The sequence below is a fragment of the Hypomesus transpacificus genome, chromosome 9 (genome assembly GCF_021917145.1).
Source record: "Hypomesus transpacificus isolate Combined female chromosome 9, fHypTra1, whole genome shotgun sequence".
In the NCBI taxonomy this organism is placed as follows: domain Eukaryota; kingdom Metazoa; phylum Chordata; class Actinopteri; order Osmeriformes; family Osmeridae; genus Hypomesus; species Hypomesus transpacificus.
In genome coordinates, this window is record NC_061068.1 from 13,080,247 (window position 1) to 13,099,473 (window position 19,227).

Consider the following 19,227-nt stretch of genomic DNA (forward strand, 5'->3'; position numbering starts at 1 on the left):
ATTACATCATTAATTTGTTGGAAGCACAATTAAATTACATTAAAGATGATAAACAAAGTAATTATTAAATTATTAAAATAAAATAGTCAGTCAAATAAATGTATAAAGCGCATTTAAAAATACCAGCTGTTAGCCAAAGTGCTGTAATGAGTGATAAAACATCTAACATTGTCACTGCTTACACATTTGTCTGCAAATTTTTGTCTGGCGTTATGATAAAATCTTCAAATTTGGAGTATCCTTTGAGCAATAGTTTTTGCTCTGTTTTTCTCTGTTGCAGAAAAAACTGGGTGCTCTTTTTGGCCATAGTGAGCAGCAAATACAGAGTTGCTGATCAAGGTTTCCACTATTGATACATATCCCCTTTTAAAACAATGCAAGAACGCACAATTATCCTAGACACCTCAATCCAGCAATACTAATCATAAACAACAGGGGTGTTTGAAGAACCTAGTTAGCCAGATCATGATTAGAAACACTGATGTCATCTTGGATTTGTCATTTGATCTCGGATGTAATAAGCAACATATGAAGAACGGACCCCAGGTGTGCGAAGGTTGTTCAGGTGACGAACATTGTGTCTCCGAAAAGTCGACTGATTTCAGAAATAGATTTTCAGGTTAAATCTGTATCCTGTTGCTTTAGCTCATCCTCCACCATTAAATATACCCATTACCAATGTACAACAGCCATTTTGTGTCAGAAACTAACCTCATTTGCTGGGAATATTAAAATAAATCAATAACATTTTGGTGGGATTTGGTGGAGGATGCATCATTAGAGATATTTTGCCTCGGGGGAATGTCCCTGTATTTACCGTAAGTCGCTCTGGATAAGAGCGTCTGCTAAACGATTTAATGTAAATGTATGGTGAAAGGACCGACCGGTGTGTATTTGGTGAAATTACTTGTGTGTACATTGTGAAAGGACTAACTGCAGGTGGATTTACCATTGCAAATCCGACATCTGCTTTCTTGAGGGCGGGGCCATCGTTGGTCCCATCCCCCGTCACAGCGACCACCTGTCGTGTTTCCAAGACAGTGCTGTCAATGATCCCTGTGAGACAGGGAGAAGACTGTGTTTGAAGGACAGAACTCCAAAGAGGTTACGCAAAGACATAATTGACATAAATAAAGCAGCAACGTTCGGACATATAGTTAACTTCCCTTAATCCTGTTCATACTCGATAAAAAGGCCTTTCCTATAGATTTTCCCTCATCACAATAACTAGGTTGAACCAATTTTTGCTTGAGGTTAAGCTTGCTGGATCATAATAATAACTTAAACTTATTTGCACTTAGAAGGCAGAGAACCATGAACTAGGAGTCAGGACAAACCACAGATACAAAACCACTTCATATCCTTCATATGCTCCACCCATCAATGCTACCCCCAGAAGAGATCAAACAAACTACTCTTTGAAGAGTGCTGGAGCGGGTTTGTGTTGACGTAATAAAGCCTGGTATGTATGTGTGTGCTATTTGTGTTATTGTCACAAAATGATTGATTTATCATACATTATGGGACTTTTGACATTATTGATCATACAGGGGGCGTAATTAGATAACTAGATACAATCAGATAATTATTGTGCATCTGGCAATACTGGTTAATGCTAAGCTGAGTAAGGGAAGGAGACACAAACGCTACCTAGCAGTAACCCGCTTTATCGTTAAGGGGTTGCGTCCTTTCAACAGTCAAATCTCCATCTTTTAGGTAGGTTTGCAACACATTAGGAAAATAAATGTTCTGTGTATATGATAATCTGATATTTATGAAAATGCCTTCAAATTAAAGCTATTTGTTTCATTACTTATAGATAAGTAATAGACCAATAATCCTATAAGGTTACTATAATATAACGTATCGAAAAAAGAATTGTATTGAATTAAAGGTATCATCATTGAAACATTTCAAGCAATACCCAACCCCAGACAGACTGTAAGATGAATACACTTGTATTCTTGTTCTATTGACACCTTTACAGCGTCCCAACCTATGGTGTTGAACAAGTCACCTACCTTTGACCAGAGTGTGTTTGTCAGTGGGGGAAGAGCGAGCCAGCACACGCAGTTTGGGCCACACCTTGTCCAGGCGCTCTTGCTCCACCTACAGTCCAAGCGGACATGGTGTCATCCTGTTATAGGTAACCTTCCCAGCTGAAACTCACATTTTTAAGGTGATCCTTTCCACTTATTACCTCACTGAGCAGCAAAAATCCCCCCATAGTATGTTGTTTAATTTGGTCTTACAATATATCCTACCATCAAACTGTTCTCTTGAACTGAATCTCAATAATACTTTCTATTGAATTCTCCATGCAGACTTCTCCCTTTTTTTTAATCTCTCCCTCAAAAAAAAGGAAATTGTCTAAAGCCTTTCGCTTTTCAAAATAAACCTATTTGAGTCAGCGTCACCTCTCCCTGGTCGTTGCGGATCTGTTGGTTGAACTCTTTGCCCTCCAAACACAGGAAGTCCTCTCCAGGAAGCAAGATGCCACACTTGGTTGCAATGGCGCGAGCAGTGTTGATGTTGTCCCCGGTAACCATGCGGACGGTGATCCCGGCCCTCTGGCATTTGGTGATGGCTGCTGGTACCTGATTGGACGACAGACAGGAAATGTGTTATGACAGGAAGGGTGAAATATTACATCTAATGATGGCACTTCAACAAGTACACATTTGGGCTCCACTCATTCCTTCCAGAATGGTCGGATAATATATTGTAAAAGATGTTCTATATATGAATCCCCACCCCTCCCTCTGTGTCTTCTATGCCACTGACGATCTCAGCCGAGATAGTGTTATTCTTGTCTCTCTGCCAGTGTGTCAGCGGTAGGTCCTGAGAGCCTCTGCTCACTCGGGCACAACCTCTCAACCCGCTGAGCGAGTGTGTATGTGTGTGTGTCCTGTGATTGTGTGTGTGTGTGCATGCGTGCTTGTCCTGTGCAGTCCTCAGTAATTATCCACCCTCAGCTATGTGATGAATCACTGCTCATTAGACCAATCAAATCACTTATTTATAGATCATTAGGACGCCCCTATACAAGTATGCCTGTCAATCCACACACACACACACACACACATAGACACACGTGCACAATGGAATCCTCTCTCTTACCAGACAACATCACACACAGATCGACACCACACTCAGATTGACAAAGGCCACATCATCTTTCCTGACAAGTCTCTCAAACTCACCACACACATTCCCCACCACACACACTCCCCACCACACACACTCCCCACCACACAGACTCCCCACCACACACACTCCCCACCACACACACTCCCCACCACACAGACTCCCCACCACACACACTCCCCACCACACAGACTCCCCACCACACACACTCCCCACCACACAGACTCCCCACCACACACACTCCCCACCACACACACTCCCCATCACACACACTCCCCATCACACACACTCCCCATCACACACACTCCCCACCACACACACTCCCCATCACACACACTCCCCATCACACACACTCCCCACCACACACACTCCCCATCACACAAACTCCCCATCACACAAACTCCCCATCACACACACTCCCCACAAAATACACTCCCCAGTGGCCCGCGGACCAGATATCATGATAGCATCACAGCCACTTTGCATAATGATGCATTTGTTGCATCGAAGTAGTCTAACTACAAGAGGTCGATTTTTCAATTTCTTTCAAAAGATTACATAGTCAGATTGTCCTCTAATTATTGACAAAAAGGATCAGGGATAAAATATTTATATCTTAAGCGCCTGATAATTTGATGGCTGCTACCATACATAAAGACGACAGCTATCTGTCTTTCAGCTGCCCTTTCCATCCTACTGGGAGCTAACTGGTGGAGACGTCCCCTGGCCAGGGGGCTGTTTCCATCCACTGTTATCTACTGCCTGACATTCAAATCTCTAGTGATTTGTCAGTGTGTCATGGACAGGAACAGGTGATGGAGCTGGGGACTGGATGATTAATCAGTGTCTCATCATGGCTAAATTAACTGTTATAGCAACCGAAGGAATGGAAAATAAAATAAATATAGCTAGTATAGAGTTGAACTAAGTTTATGGGAGTGGGTGTTTTTGTGCCTTTGTGTGTGCCCACTCTATCCGTGTGTTTTAGTTTGTTTTGTTCTGTGGACGGAGACATGTCACAGGAGAGTGTACTAAGCTGCTCTTGAGATGAGCTGTTGTGACCCCCCCAACACTCCCTGTAGCTATCGGATGCTAGCAGTTGTTGTGGGCTATCAAGGCAGAGCTAGCCGTATCCATGGTGTTGCATACCATGGGGCTATTTGAAAGCTTGATTGGAAATGCAGCCATTTTACAGCCATCCATCAAATAGCAAAGGTTAGGGTTGGGGTTAAGTGACATTTTAACTGAACCTTGGTTTAATTTGCTGTACCTTCAATGAAACTGTATTCTTCATGAAATTGGATTTGTTTATTGTATATTCAACATAAAACAGTTAATTTTCTTGCCTCTTGCACAAATGTCTAGACAAGAGAGACCTCAATTGAAACTCTGACTGGCTTATAAAGCAGATGTGATATCATATGACACTGACTAACAAGGGCTGTCCTCAGTATTGGGCAAATTCAATTCATGCAATTTGAATCACACTGTTAATGGCATTTCATGTAATGGACTCTCCAATGTGCCATGAAGGATGACCTAAGAGTTGTTCATCCCAATGTGATTTCTTAAGCGGATTACAAGACATTGACTGAAAAAGCTAAGTGCTGAGGTCTCAAACAACTTGCTTTGGGTGCATCTCTGAGGAGCCAACAACCCACTAACTGCAACGTAGGTTAGTTTGAGTGACAGCTGCTTATAAGGTTTGTGGCACCAATAATTAACTAATTTACAGAAAATGTAGTTCACTTGATCGAACATTTCTGAACAATACTGTAATAATATTTTTACAGGTAATGTAATTTCTTATTACATTGTTAGGAATGTATTACATTTTCAGGTGGGATTCCCCAAAACAGATTATTATTTTGATGGGTAATGTAATAAAAAAGAGTATGCATTTTTTCTCTGATATTTTATGTGTGCAAGGATACAAAATACTGTTATTGTCATCTTAGCCTTTGGAAAACACTAACATTTGAACATTAACATCTGATTTCATGTTTGTAAATGTAAACTCTAGGATTTATTATATTTTTTTTTTACATATATTTAATAATATAGAGAGTAACTATAGAAATTAACAGAAAAACTGTATGGATATCAGGTAAAGATGCATTAAAATAATATCCTTTTCAATGGTAAATGAACCTGCCCATATCCATGCAAGGATCGTTCATTAGACCACAGTGGATCTTAGATTAGACACCATCAGAAAATGACTAGATGACAGTGGGTCTTAGATTAGACACCATCAGAAGATGACTAAAGCTGTAGAAGCTACATTACAAAAAGTCTATTCAATCTCCATGAAATGTTCTTTTACATCAAAGTCTACAGCGATTCTTATTGAATTAAGTGTCTCCTCGCCTGATCTTATGACATTTATGCATTCAAAAAGGGTTTTATATTTATCTTTATATTTATAGAGGATGTGTTGATGTAAAACGGTATTCTGTCACCAACAAGCTGTATAAAGAGGACATGTTGATGTAATAACTGTATTCTGTAGCCATCAAGCTGTATATATAGGATGTGTTAATGTAATAACTGTATTTGGTAGCAATGTTGATCTGGTCATTATTCTTGTCTGGTGTTCCTCCTCTTAACTGACTGAGACTAATATGTATCTCAGAACCATAAGATGTCACACCACTGGTGGAGCAGACTATTTCTTCTTCTTATTTTCTATTTTCTTAACACAACTCTGCCACAATTTTCTAACAAAGTGATTACAATGATCAGTGCTAGTGGTGCTAAGGGCCCCATGTTCAGAGATGTAGAAGCCCAGATGGTCCAGCCCAGGAGAACACCCAGCTCACCTCCGGCCTGACTGGGTCCTCGATGCCCACCACGCAGATGCAGGTGAGATTGTTGAGGATGTCGTTCTCCGCGTCCCAGTTAGGCTCGCCGCCCTCAGCCGGGAAGTCTCTGTACGCAACGCAGATGGTCCGCAGGCCGTCGCATGCCATGGGCTCGATCACCTTGCTCACCATCTCATCACGGTCCTTGGGCTTGAATATGCGTGCCTCACCCTGAGTATCCAGAACACGGGAGCACCTGAAGAGGAGAGGAGGAGGTGGGGGAGAGGGGAGGAGAGAGGGAGGAGGAGAAGAAAATAAAGGTGTTGGGCAGTGAGCTTGAGGATAGGAAGAAAAGAGGATCAAGCATTTGGAGGTACATACAATCCACTACATGCTCAAAACAATCCTGAAGTATCCATCCATCATCCATCCTCAATTCCCACATCCATGTTCTCCCTCACATCCATCAACCATCCTCTCCTCATCCATCCATCATCCATTCTCTTAATCCTTCACCCTCTCTTCATCCATCATCCATCCTCTCTTCATCCATCCATCATCCATCCTCTCTTCATCCATCCTCTTTGTCCATCACCCTCTCTTCATCCATCCTCTCTTCATCAATCAATCATCCATCCTCTCTTCATCCTTCACCCTCTCTTCATCGATCATCCATCCTTTCTTCCATCCATTCATCCTCAATCCCCCACATCCATCATCTCCATTACATCCGTCATCCATCCTTTCTTCATCCATCCATCATCCTTCACCCTCTCTTCATCCATCCCCCGTACTTGCGCAGGACGATCTCAGAGGCTCCTTTGCTGTACATGCGGAAGCTGCCATCTGCGTTCTTTAGCACGGTGCTCATGGACTTCCTGGAGGAGTTGAAGGTGTACACCTTGTAGAGTTTCTCCTCTGGGATCTCCTCTCTGATTGGCTGGTAGTCCCTCTTCAGCGCCAGCACCAGGCCCAATAGGGAGCACTCTGTCTTGTTGCCGACGTGGCGAGGCAGACCACCCTCCTTCTCTGGAGACTGGAGAGGTCAAAGGGTCAAAGGTCAGGGCCTTGTTAGGAAGGGGGGTGGCAAAGATGTTACAGGTACAGAACTTTAAAATTAACCTTTGATTTGCATATGATCCAGTAAGTATGTGAATTAAGTCTTATAACGACATGGCTTAAATACAATATATACTATAACCCTTCATATAGAAAACAGTTTTCTTAAAAACACACACACACTCACAGACATATACTGGTTCTCAGGGCTATTTAAGGTCTGGGGTCTTTAGCCTGATGTGATTGTGTGGAGTGGTATTGATGTGCTGATGAGGGGATCAAGTTGCACATCCAGCATCATGTTCCACGTCCACCTATTAGGGAGATGCCCTCTGCTGAAGAGAGTAAACCTGAGTGTGTGTCTCAGGGGCTTCGCTTAAGGGTGTGTGTGTGTGTGTGTGTGCGTGCGTGTGTGTGTGTGTGTGCATGAGTGTGTGTGAGTCAGAGAGAGATAGATAGAGATAGAGACCAGTTGTTGATACATTAAGAATATGTTTATGTTTCTGCTGTACTGTATTAGTCACTATTGTGACTAATACTTTATTATAAGACTGTAGTTGAGCAATATAATTGTTAGTTTTGCACTGTAGTATTTTAATTCTGTTAACTTTAAGTTACAGGTACCGGAATCAAGATGATATCCTTTTTTTTGTTCACCGTGCCTGCGATCTGAGATGCGATTACTTTGCAAAGTGGTTGGTAAATACAGACTGTTCCTGGACCACCAAAATACTGTTGATGTTCTGCTGCACTTTCTATATGCATTTGTGTATCGCTTTGGATAAAAATGTGTGCTAAACAAAAAAAATGTCAAATGTATTAAAAGAGCAAATGTTCATTTGAGAGCCCAATCAATATTCATCACTTCAACAATCATCACAATGGAATTAAATCAATATGAATCACTTTCCTGTAAAGAACCCCCCGCCAAAAATTGTTGGCTTCTGGTGAAAATGTGTGGATTTTTCATGAATATAATTTTTGACCCCGACCATGTGCCATGCTAGCCTGGCTGCCAGCCCAACTTCTCCCCGCCCAAAAAAAAATTTGGTCGGGAAGTTGGGTCTGGAGGGTCTCGTATTGGGGACCAACTACAGAAAACCAGAATCTGGGCGAACCAATGAAATTGCCAGGGCGGGCTTTATACGATGATGGACAGATGATCAACAGTAACGTAATCACCCACGACACAAAAGAGCGCTTAAGTTGAATTTGTTTTGAACAAACATGGCTACCGCTGGAGATCTGGGATGTTATAATTCTGCCATCGAGTCTGTTTTAGAAGACATCGACAGCGCATTAATTTTGAAAGAGGAACAGAGAGACGCATCAAGGCATTTGTCGATGGAAAATATGTTTTTGCCGTCCTTCCTACGGGAATCGGTAAAAGTTTAATTTCTGTTTAAACTCTGTTGCTCTGATTGGTTGTAGATCTATCCAATTGAGCGAAGAGGCATTTGTTTTCCAGGCTCGTTTGAAACACGCCTCGTAGTCAAAGCCCAACGGAGAGTTCTCAGACTCATATTCTGACTAGAATTATGAGTATGACAACGTCAGGCTAGTGCCATGCATGAGCCCTATTTATGATACGTCAGAGTATCTAAAAAAAGTAATCTTTTTTTATAAATTTTTATTAAAAGTTTTTAATCACAGGGGGCAAAATGTGCTGGTATTTACTACCAAATAATACAAAAAAACACTTCTGCAATTACTTGAGGTTTTGGTGTTTATTTACTCTTTATGTGTGTGTGTCGAGTCTCACCAGGATCTTGGTGGTGTAGGCTGAGTTGATGGAGATGCTGTTGACCATCAGCTCCAGAATACTTGGCGGGATGGCATCAGGCTCTGGAACGTTCTTGTAGTGCATGTCTCCTATGTAGGCCTGCACCACCGTCATGCGGTTCATGGTCAGTGTGCCCGTCTTGTCGGAGCAGATAGCCGTGGCATTGCCCATCGTCTCACACGCATCCAGATGGCGCACCAAGTTGTTGTCCTTCATCATTTTCTGGAGGGATGGAAGAGGTGGAGGAGAGAAGGAAGGGGGAGAGAGACTTTCTATTACATGATTTGGTTGCGTAACCACGTACATTTCAAAGACAACATTCCTCTCAAAGATAGCGCTAGCTGCCTTCAACACATCAGGCTAATCACACGCTTATGCCTGATCTCTTCTTCCACACAGCGAGGGGCCTTCAGGATGCTTTCCACAGACAAATAATAACAGCACAAACAGATAAGGAGGCAGTTCAGAAATAAAACACCCAGGGCCTTATTTACTAACATTGCAACCGCAGCTTAATCTGCGCCTTTGCCCAACCGCAAATAGCGCACGGTGTATTTCCGCATTTTGCGTGGTATTTATCAAACCAAAGCCTCGTCGGGAAATCAGCGCCTTACTCCGCCCTTTAGTGTTAATTAGCGCACCGTTAAAAGACGGGAGAAATTGCCTGCATGTTACTGCCACCATGGGTGACTCGAGGAAAAGAAAAAGAAGGTTCAGCGAACAGGAATATGTTACAAGTAAGAAATACACCTCTCCTCCCATCTATTTGCAGCACACACCCATTTTCCCTCATACCCTCCCATCAGCGGTAATCTGCGTTTTTACTCAGTAAAAAAAGTAAATACGGTTTTATGTCTTTAACTGCTATTTTACGCCTGAAATGGGCGCAATCCTGTTAGTAAATGAGGCCCCCGGTGTGACCACTGTAAAATATGAGCAATCATGCAAGAGTAGTTCATACCACACACAAAAAGCCTACACCAGCGTAGCTGTGTTTCTGTCTGTATGAGTGTGGTCGAATCTTTTTGTATCTGTACTGTATCTGTGTATCTGTTGTTTGCGGCGAGTGGTAGCTCACCTTCACAGAGTAAGCCAGAGATATGGTGACAGCCAGGGGCAGGCCTTCAGGTACAGCCACGACCAGCACCGTCACCCCAATGATGAAGAACTTGACAAAGTACTGGATGTAGATGGGTGTGCACTCCTTGAGCCAGGGGCGGCCCTGGACGCCGAAGGTGTCCACCACGAAGTAGAGGATGAGGATGATGACCGTCACAGCCGACATGATCAGACCTGGAGGGGCGGCCCGGACATAAACCAGCAAAGGTTGGTGGACTATTTTCCTTTTTTGAAAGACTATAGAATTTGTATGGTGTTTGTGTGAGTGTGTGTTTTTGTGTGCATTTGTCTTTGTGTGTGTGTGAGAGAGAGTGTGTGTGTGTGAGCCTCCATGTCTCGTACCAGCCTTCCCAATCTGCACGGCCAGCCTAGTCAGTTTGCCCTGCAGCACGGACTTCTCCTTCTTGGTGACCCGGACTTTCTTCACCTGCTTGACCTCCTCCTTCTCCTCCTTCTCCTCCGATTCGGCCGCCTCCTCGCTCTTCAGGGGCTGGATCTCCAGGGCGATGCCATCCTGGGTCTTAGCTGCGAGGAGGGGGGAAAAGGGGTACGGTGGGGGGGGGGGGGGGCAATGGGATGATTAGAGATGTGAGGGAGAGATGAGCAGGGAGGAGGTGGGGATGGACAAATGTCAATGAATGAGTAAATAAAGTTGTTGTTTTTCGGGAGAGGGAGGAGGAGGCATGAAGGAGTTTGGTGGGGGAAAGGTGGAGAAGGGGGTTATGTCCAGGTTTCAGGACGTTAAAGTTTCAGTGTGGGATCGAGTCATTCCAAGAAAAGGGGGAAGAGGTTCAAGTTTGGGATGAAGGGGTAGAAAAGTAGAACAGAGATGGCAAAGGTTCAGTTATGGTCAAAAAGACAGAAACCTCCAGACCAGAGCGGCTCCAGAAGCACCACAGGGTGAAACATCTAAACACATCCTGATCTGGTGATCCACAATCACAGCAGTAATCATCAACATGAAGCATATTTGGGTATTTGAACTTTCATAGCTAAAACCTAATCTGGTGACATGGAAAAAAAAAGGGTATAAATGAATGAGATTTGAGTTGAGTTTGTGGTTGTTGTTTTTTTTAGGACAAGCAGTTAGTTATGAAAAAAATACTATTGCAAAAAATAAGCACATACAAAGACTTCACCAGAAAAGGCATAGAAAATAACAGCTTTCAATTGTAAACTAACCCCTCAAGTAAAGAGACATTTTGTCATTCAAAATTGAATTCACCACAGCGCAATCCAAAATAAATATTTGAGATAGTAATATAGTGTATGTGTACTATTGGATGTAATCAGTGTCAGAGTAACTGCACACAGAACATTCACCACATACCTGATATGGGGGAAGCTACTCTGGCGAGTTGTAGCAAGCGCGGAATGAATACTGCACCTTATAGTTTGATAGATAATTAGGTGTGCGTATAAACAGGCAAAATGTGTGCATATTTCATTTGATAAGGCATGCACACATGCAGGTGTTATGTGTGCCCCACCTGCCTGTGCGCATGCCTATATATCTACCAAACAGTTAGACGTAGTGTTCATGTAGGCGTAGGTCTTATGTATTTGAGGCATATGTCAGGTGAAGTGTACACGACATGCACACGCTGTGGACACATAGTAAAAATATGTGTGCACATTGCCAGCGCAACGCCTTGTGATGTCTGTGTGTCCATTGTAAGTCTATGTAAAGTGCTTGTGTGCATTCAGAGGTTTGATATCATCGCGCAGGCGCTACTGAGCAATTTGCATATTAACCGGTGTCACGTATTACACCTCAGTGTACCTGTGTGTGTATGTGGCAGAGGGGGGCAGGGCTGTGTCGTTGTTTTTCGTACAGAAACATCCCATCAGCATCTCAGACTAGCTCTGTCTGTAGTTGCAGTGCTGTTGTGTTCCATCTGAGCATGCAGCATGATACCTGGCTAGCTAGCCATCACACCTGGTCATACGATGAGTAACACTTCAGACAGTGTCAACAGTGTTTTGTGACACTGTGATATCAATCAGTGATATAGATGAAAATGTGTAGGAATGCTTTTGTACCTTATGTTCTACGTCACAGCAACAACGTTTTGTGTGAGGACTAGAAAATGCTACCAAAAAACATTTACATGTGTCTTGTATAAATGGCTACATAGTACAGACATTATTTGTGTATACAAACAGTTCATGATCCTATGTAGAATTTCCAAAGTTTGAATAACATAAGCACACTTATGTACAGTATAGGCTATACACTGTAATGTCTGGCAATATAATGAAACTTAACAGTGTCCTGAGTCAGCTAGGAGGGTTAGTGTTACGATGTGGACAGTTTCATTCAGTATTTTGTTTATTTTGTTGTGAGCTCTGCTACTGTAACAGTGGAAATTCCCTCGGAGATCAGTGAAGGTTTACTCAACATCAGCTTAAAGAACTACATAAAGGACCTGCAACACTGGAACAATCCACCAATCAGGACACAGAAACCCAGCAGAACAAGAACCAAAGGCACATAGCAGCGGCACACTGACTGGGAGATTGGACTGACTGACGGACCACTGACGGACAGCATTCAACAGACCAGCACCAAGAAACCACGACAAAGAAGAGGGGTGGGGGGGCGAGTGTGTCACAAAAAAATCAACCATCCAACAGACAAATTAAAAACCAGCAACACAAAGCAAACAGAACAAAACAAATTGAAATACGACCACTACATAAAGAGGGGGCGGGTGAGAGCTAAAAGGAGGTAGAAAAACTCTGGAAAATCTCTCCAGAAATTTTTTTATAAAGTGAAAGAGAGAGAAGGAAAGAAGAAAGAGAGAGAAAGAGGGTCAAACAGTGATTGTGAGGTAAAGATTTACAAGACAGCATGAAGTCCTGAGCAACACCCTAGAAAGAGGCAACACCAGTCAGAGAAACAAGGGACAGAAAGAAAACGGTTTAAAGGAAGAGATAAAACAGTAGATGAAACAGAACAACAGTTAACAGCCCACTGATGCTACAAGGGTGCAACTTCCACTTAAAGCCACATCCCAGACACTTAAAATAACATACAACTCAACAATAACTGACATTACTGTTAATTAAATAAAATCTTTCTAAAAAAACACGAACAAATTTACATGGCTTATCCCTGGTACTTTCTAGTCTTACTTTGGAGACTTGATGAAGCGGTCTGACTGAACTCCTTTGTGTTTGGAACGCACTGCGAGCGTGTGATGGGGTAGTCTCACTTAATGGCAGCTTTGACATCCAACAATGTTACACAGAGTAACATTTGCTACATAACATGGATAACGTTTCCATTTTTGTTTCTGGTGCCAAAGTTTAGCATACAAATGAAAACCTAATTCCACTTTAGGACTATGAAGAACCCTGAAGTATAGAACTTCTACTCATACAATGAAGTTTTTGACACAACCAAACCCAGACCACCCATTTGTATGTTGTCTGTAGAGAATATGTTCTGGAGAACCTTTCTCCTGTGTCTGGAATAACATACTTATTCACAGCTACGGCTGTATCTGGAGAACAACAGAAGAAACCCCTGTTTAGCACTTGGCTAACACTGAGGGAGGAAAGGGGGGAGGACAAAGTGGATGAAGGGAGAGGGGAGGAGGGGACAAGAGAAGAGGAGAGACCAGGGGAGAGGAGAGGACAACAGGGGAGAGGAGGACAGCAGAAGACACCAGAGGAGGGGAGAGAGAGGAGGAGAGAGTTAGACGGAGCAAGAGAGCAGGGGAGTTTGGGAGAGAAGGAGAAACCAGGGTAGGAGAGCAGGGGAGAGCAGAGATCATGAGACGTTCTGTTTGTGGCAGATGCTCTGGCCCGCCAGGCTGGGGGGAGGTGTGTGTGTGTACATGTGTGTGTGCCTGTGGGGGGATAGACAGCTTGTGGAGGAGGTCAGGTAAGCCCCATAACACACACTGCATGGATGTTCACAAATCACACCGCCCTTCAAAGTCAGACTAGTGCGGGTCATCGTCTCTTGCTAAAGCTAACCCAGAGTGTCCCTGGGAACTCCCGGACTAGTGCTGCTGTCCCCCAACTGAACACTGAAGCTGCTCGGTGGGCTGGTCACAGGCTAGGTGAGAGTTGCACCCTTTTCACAGGTAAAGCGAGAGAGCCTCCCCTTTTCAGCAGGCGGAGGGAAGAAGCGAGAGAGAGTGAAACAGAGAGAGAGAGCGGGTGAGACTGACACGAGACTCCCAGACTGCTGCTGAATGGTGGGGAGGGAGGGAGGGAACGAGAGAGGGAGGGAGGGAGGGAAGGGTTACCTTTGTTGCGATTTTCGGGGGTTCCTTGTTTTTTACCTGTTCAGACAGAGAAAAAGTGCGGAATGCTGATAACATGGCTTAAATTAAATGTAAAAAAAAAAAAATCATAGATAAACCAAAAGAACACAAAAAACGAAAACAAAACAAACATACATGTGCGTGTGGGGGTAAGAACAGGCCATCTGAGGACAGAGCTGGCTAACACCGTTTCTTTTCGCAAAGCACCCATCATTAGTTTACTGTGGTACCGGTAGTAGAGTATGTGAGGGACTAGGTGAGGGTGGTAGGAGGAGTAGACACCCTTAGACAAGCTAGCTCAGACACACTCCTGAAGCCTGTCTCTCTGTGATTGCCAAACACCACCAGCAGGTGTTTCTCTCATGTCTGCCTGAGTGCAATGTGTTTGTGTGAAAGCAGGAGGTGTGTGCCTGGCAATGGATTTGTGTACAAGTGCAGGGCACATGCACGTGTATGTGTTACCAGCAGTTGTCAGATAAGTGGAAGATCGCCCTGCAGCCTTAGGCCTCAGACAGTTCATCTCTACTATGTGTGTGTGTGTGTGTGTGTTTTTCTGTAAGTGTAGGACATCCCCGTCAGTGTGCTGGGCTTCATAAGACAGCAGAATCTGTTTTGTGTCTGTGTGCTTTGAGCTGGCATATATCCTTGCTTCAGCCGACACCCAGTCTAAACACATCATGTTCATTGCTGCCATCAGTTCTGGGCAGGATAGGCTTGTTTAAAAATGTTCTTACAAGGTTACATTTTTACAGTAGTAAACTAATATAACTATTTGTGATATAAATGTAAGTGTGATGGTGCTCCATAATTTCACTGACATACAACCATGATATTTAGTTTCATAGTTGCAGATAGAGAGAAACCAATTACAATGGACAGTTCATTTAAATTTGCCTCTCCTACCTCTGAGTTGGCTCATTCAACCCCCTTAGAATGAATGCCTGGAGAACTGAAATTGTAGCTGAAAAACGCTTAACAAACAGAAAAAAAAATATATATATATACGGTTAAGGGTTAGTACGGCCCGAAAACAATAATAAAAGTAACATAGGTCTTTAGGCAACCAGAAACCCTCTAAGTTGGCCTGAGACATACAGCATGCTGTATCATGTCTACGGATGTCTACGGCTTGTATAAACCTTAATCCAACATGAACCACAGTGCCCCAAGAAGTTCAGAAATTTAAAAGATGCCATCTCCTGTTACTGTGCATCTTCACGCAATCTATGATTTCATGGATTTGATATCAAAGAGTTTTAATATGTGTGCTACAGATCTGATGAGGTAGAGAGACATAAAAAGTGAAAAATGAGAATAGTAGCGGTTTTTGACAATGGGGCATAGTTGAGACAAACTACTACTGCTTCCTCAATGACGATTAGAGAGAAATGCTCCTAAGAAGGAGAGCTTGTTTAAACCCTCTTGTTCAAGGTACAAAATAAAAATAGGATAAAGCAAAGAAAGATTAGATCTTTTTTAAGATGCATAGAGACGTCTCAGGAGCTGGAGGTATTGGAACCATGTTTAAACAGTTCTACATTGTAGGGAAAAATATAAATAAACTTTTTCTCCAATGATGATGACTTTTTCTCATGCTTCTTCATCTTCTCTTAGTCCAAACCTAGCTGGGGGGTACATCCCCCCCCCAACAGAACCTTAGAGAACCAAAACCATTCTCATGCTGCACACAAGACCTTGTCAGTGACAGACAGAAACCCATGAAAAGTTGACCAAGCTTTGCTCGACAATGTTACAACCTCAGTTTAACCAAGGTAAGACCATGGTACAACCATGGTACGACCACGGTTAACTGGTGTTTTGGGTTGGTGTTTCGTTTGCCTCTTACTTTTCTTGACCTTCTTCTCCTCGTCACTCTCGCCGGCGCCCAGCAGAGTGAAGATGATCCCCGTCTGGGAGTTGAGACCCACCGCCGACACCAACATCCTGCCCGAGCCCTCCATCACATGGGTGCCTGAGAAAGAGAGACCAGGGACAAGGGATGAATAAGAGGAGAAAACACAAGAAAGGTCATCCTACACTACACAATGCCCTCCGAAGTTCTACAGTTGTTGCAAACTGACATTGGGAGTAACCTAACTGTAACAGTGAGACAAAATAAAACTGAACAGGGAATCTCACCAGACAGCAGCATCGGGTCTTTCTCCAGGGACTTCCTGACTTGATCTGATTCGCCAGTCAGAGAGCTCTCATCAATCTTCAGGTCGTTGCCTTGTATCAGGATACCATCCGCCGGCAGCAAGTCACCTGACAATCAACAATATTGAGTATCAGTTACTTATGTTCTAAACACCTCCAACCTTTTCCTGTACTTCTAAAACCTATTGACTGGATTAAAAAACTTGATGTTGGGATCTTGATATATTGGGTTTCTAGCTAAATGATTAATCTGGTATCTCTCTCTGTGGACAATACCAGGTTGTGTTCCATCTCGTTTTGGACCTGATATCGCTAACTGTACATGACTGACCTAGGTATGTAGGTCCTCCCTCTACCCTGGTTGTGGGGGAACTGATCACTTCCTGCCCCCCTCCAGGGCTGTGTTCATGCAAGGAACGTCTCTGGCTGCTCTTTAAACACCATTTCCACCCATATCCTGTATATGTATCAGTGTTGGAGCGTCTCATCTCACCATATTTGATCTGGGCGATATCCCCCACCACGATCTCAGCCACGGGGATCTGGATGACCTGGCCTTTGCGGATGACGGTGAACTTCTGCTCCTGCTCGATGCGGCTCTGCAGCCCCCGGAACTGCTTCTCCTTGGACCAGTCGTTGAAGGCAGTCACCAGCACCACAATGATAACCGAGAAGAGGATGGCGGCGCCCTCAATCCAGCCCGCCTGTGCTTCGCCCTCGTCCTCAGCGCCCGCTGCCGCCTGGCCGCACACTGTACACACACACCAGACCAGCAGGTGAGTAGCCCCACCACCACGCATAACTCCCCCCCCCCCCCTTATGTAACCACTGCCCTAGACACTTACCCTAAATCTTAAAGCATATATTAGTGGTGACAGATGGTGGGGCTGTAGACAGGCAACGTAAATATTAAGATGTTTTTGTAACCAAACCCAAATTCCTTGTGATTTCATATAAGATTGTCTGTTGTCTGTTCTGTTATACAGCCTATGTAGGACTGTCCAGAGGCAAAAAAAAACATATCCCACTGCTGGAAACCTTTACTCCATGCTTAAATAAACTTGGAACAATGTTATAATTGCAGCCAACAATGTTTGGCCCATTCTTAAAGCAGAGGCCAGGACTCACGCTCGCTGTCGCCCCCGGGGGGATGGTAGAAGGACAGGCCCAGGGAGATGATGGCAGCGATCTCCAGGATGATGAGGGTGACATCCTGAAGAGCCTCCCACACCAGCTGAAGGAACGTCTTGGCCTTCTTTGGGGGGATGAAGTTCCTCCCAAAAGATGTGTGGCGCTTCTCCAGGTCCACAGGGTTTCCAGAGAGACCTGAGGGAGGGAGGAGATTCCCATGTGACAATGGTGGTGTTGGTCTGTTATTGAACATTATAATTCTCTACCTTATACATTCAGACCGCAACTGTATGATACTGGAAATATTTTTAAACTCTTTGTCTGTCTCACAGCTTCCACAAAATCATCCTGAAGATGCTGCTTCTAAATCCATTCCTGATTAAAGGGGTCTTTTTGGCAGATTTTTCTGTCCCACTGAAGGTCAGCCAATCTAAACCCAGCCTGGCTTGACACCAGGAGGGCTGGCGGCTCCAATATCCCCAGTGTCAGGCTCCTGTTGTGGCCACAATCTGCCACTTCATCCAAGGCCAGTGTTGGACTACAGCTTGACTAAAAAAACATTGACCCGAACCAGAAATGTCCGTTCATACTCATAATTTTTTTATTTATTTTGTTATTTAGTCTATTTTGACACTCTAATCACCCTTTGATGTCACTAAATGTGTCATCCTGAGACAGGAAAGCAAATGAATCCTTAAAGGGGTGATTGACTGTTTTTTGGGGGTATTTCACACTGTTCCTTACTGTTCCCTCTCCGAATAGGGTATGTAACATTGGTTAGGCTGAAAATGGCCCGGGTGCTGTTCTATGAGCCCTGATGCATCTAGTGAAATAGCCCCAAAATAAAACGCAAGGTTTTCTCCTTTAATGGTATGCTTATTAATATATAGATGAGCTGCGCGCTGATTGGTTGGTTTACAACGAGTGAAGCTGCATTGTCATTTCTACAAACGTACAAATAAATCTATTGTGTCTACACAATGTTTTCAACAGATTAGATATCAGTTGACATTATTATGTTATGCTGGCTAGTTGTTTCTAGCCTGGCTCTGCCCTCCTAAGTACTTGCGCTCAATTTGGATTTTGCTCTGTACTCGGTCAGGCCATTCGGTACGTAAGTCAGATTTTGCAGGTTGATTTTCTACCGGCAAATCAGCGAACAGGGGGAGTGGCTGAGAACGATGACGTTGTTGTTGTGCGTTAGTTTGTGTTGTAGTTCCGTAATGGCGGCGGAGAAAGATGCAAGCAAAGCCATTCAGTCCGTTGTGGCAACACTGCCGAATATCTATAAACTAAAGCCGGAGCAAGAACAAGTAATGCTGAGTTTTGTTGGTGGCCATGATGTTGTGGCCCTCCTCCCCAAGGGGGTTCGGGAACAGTTTGATTTTCCAGCTATGGCAGCTAGCTTTGTTACAGTAGTGGTGAAGGAATTGGCTAAGGCGAACGCTAGCGATTGGTTATGGCAGATCAGAGTGGCTCTGGTCAGATCTAATCGTTTTAAACTTTAACAGAGTTCCTGCCTACAAGGAAGTCAACGCTTGTCAATGGAGCGAGGCCAGACTCTATGTACAAATGAAATGTACGAGAGTCTGGTTAGGACCAGGCTAAGTTGTTTCCACTTCTCTTGTCAAAGCAAACAGGATCGACTTAGGTGGGTAACGTTAGTACTACAGTTTAGCAAACAAACTATCGTGATTCAACTCAGCTTCAGTTAGCTCTAGCTATCTTGCTGAAAAATAGATCTGGA

The 19,227-nt window shown here is 43.7% G+C and overlaps 1 protein-coding gene across 5 annotated transcripts in view; it reads right to left on the bottom strand.

Annotated features, from left to right (window-relative positions):
- The window catches only part of LOC124470874 (plasma membrane calcium-transporting ATPase 1-like), a 78,439-nt gene that overhangs the window by 22,258 nt on the left and 36,954 nt on the right, over positions 1 to 19,227 (bottom strand). For all 5 annotated transcript variants that reach the window (XM_047025054.1, XM_047025052.1, XM_047025049.1 and 2 more), the window contains 13 exons: positions 17,478 to 17,675; positions 16,843 to 17,100; positions 16,332 to 16,457; positions 16,039 to 16,164; positions 14,175 to 14,210; positions 10,255 to 10,437; positions 9,872 to 10,086; positions 8,773 to 9,015; positions 6,746 to 6,987; positions 5,970 to 6,207; positions 2,418 to 2,597; positions 2,022 to 2,109; positions 950 to 1,056 (listed from right to left, as the gene is read on the bottom strand). In XM_047025054.1, coding sequence (XP_046881010.1) covers positions 950 to 1,056; positions 2,022 to 2,109; positions 2,418 to 2,597; positions 5,970 to 6,207; positions 6,746 to 6,987; positions 8,773 to 9,015; positions 9,872 to 10,086; positions 10,255 to 10,437; positions 14,175 to 14,210; positions 16,039 to 16,164; positions 16,332 to 16,457; positions 16,843 to 17,100; positions 17,478 to 17,675 — 2,240 coding nt within the window. The remainder of the gene's footprint in view (positions 1 to 949; positions 1,057 to 2,021; positions 2,110 to 2,417; positions 2,598 to 5,969; positions 6,208 to 6,745; positions 6,988 to 8,772; positions 9,016 to 9,871; positions 10,087 to 10,254; positions 10,438 to 14,174; positions 14,211 to 16,038; positions 16,165 to 16,331; positions 16,458 to 16,842; positions 17,101 to 17,477; positions 17,676 to 19,227) is intronic.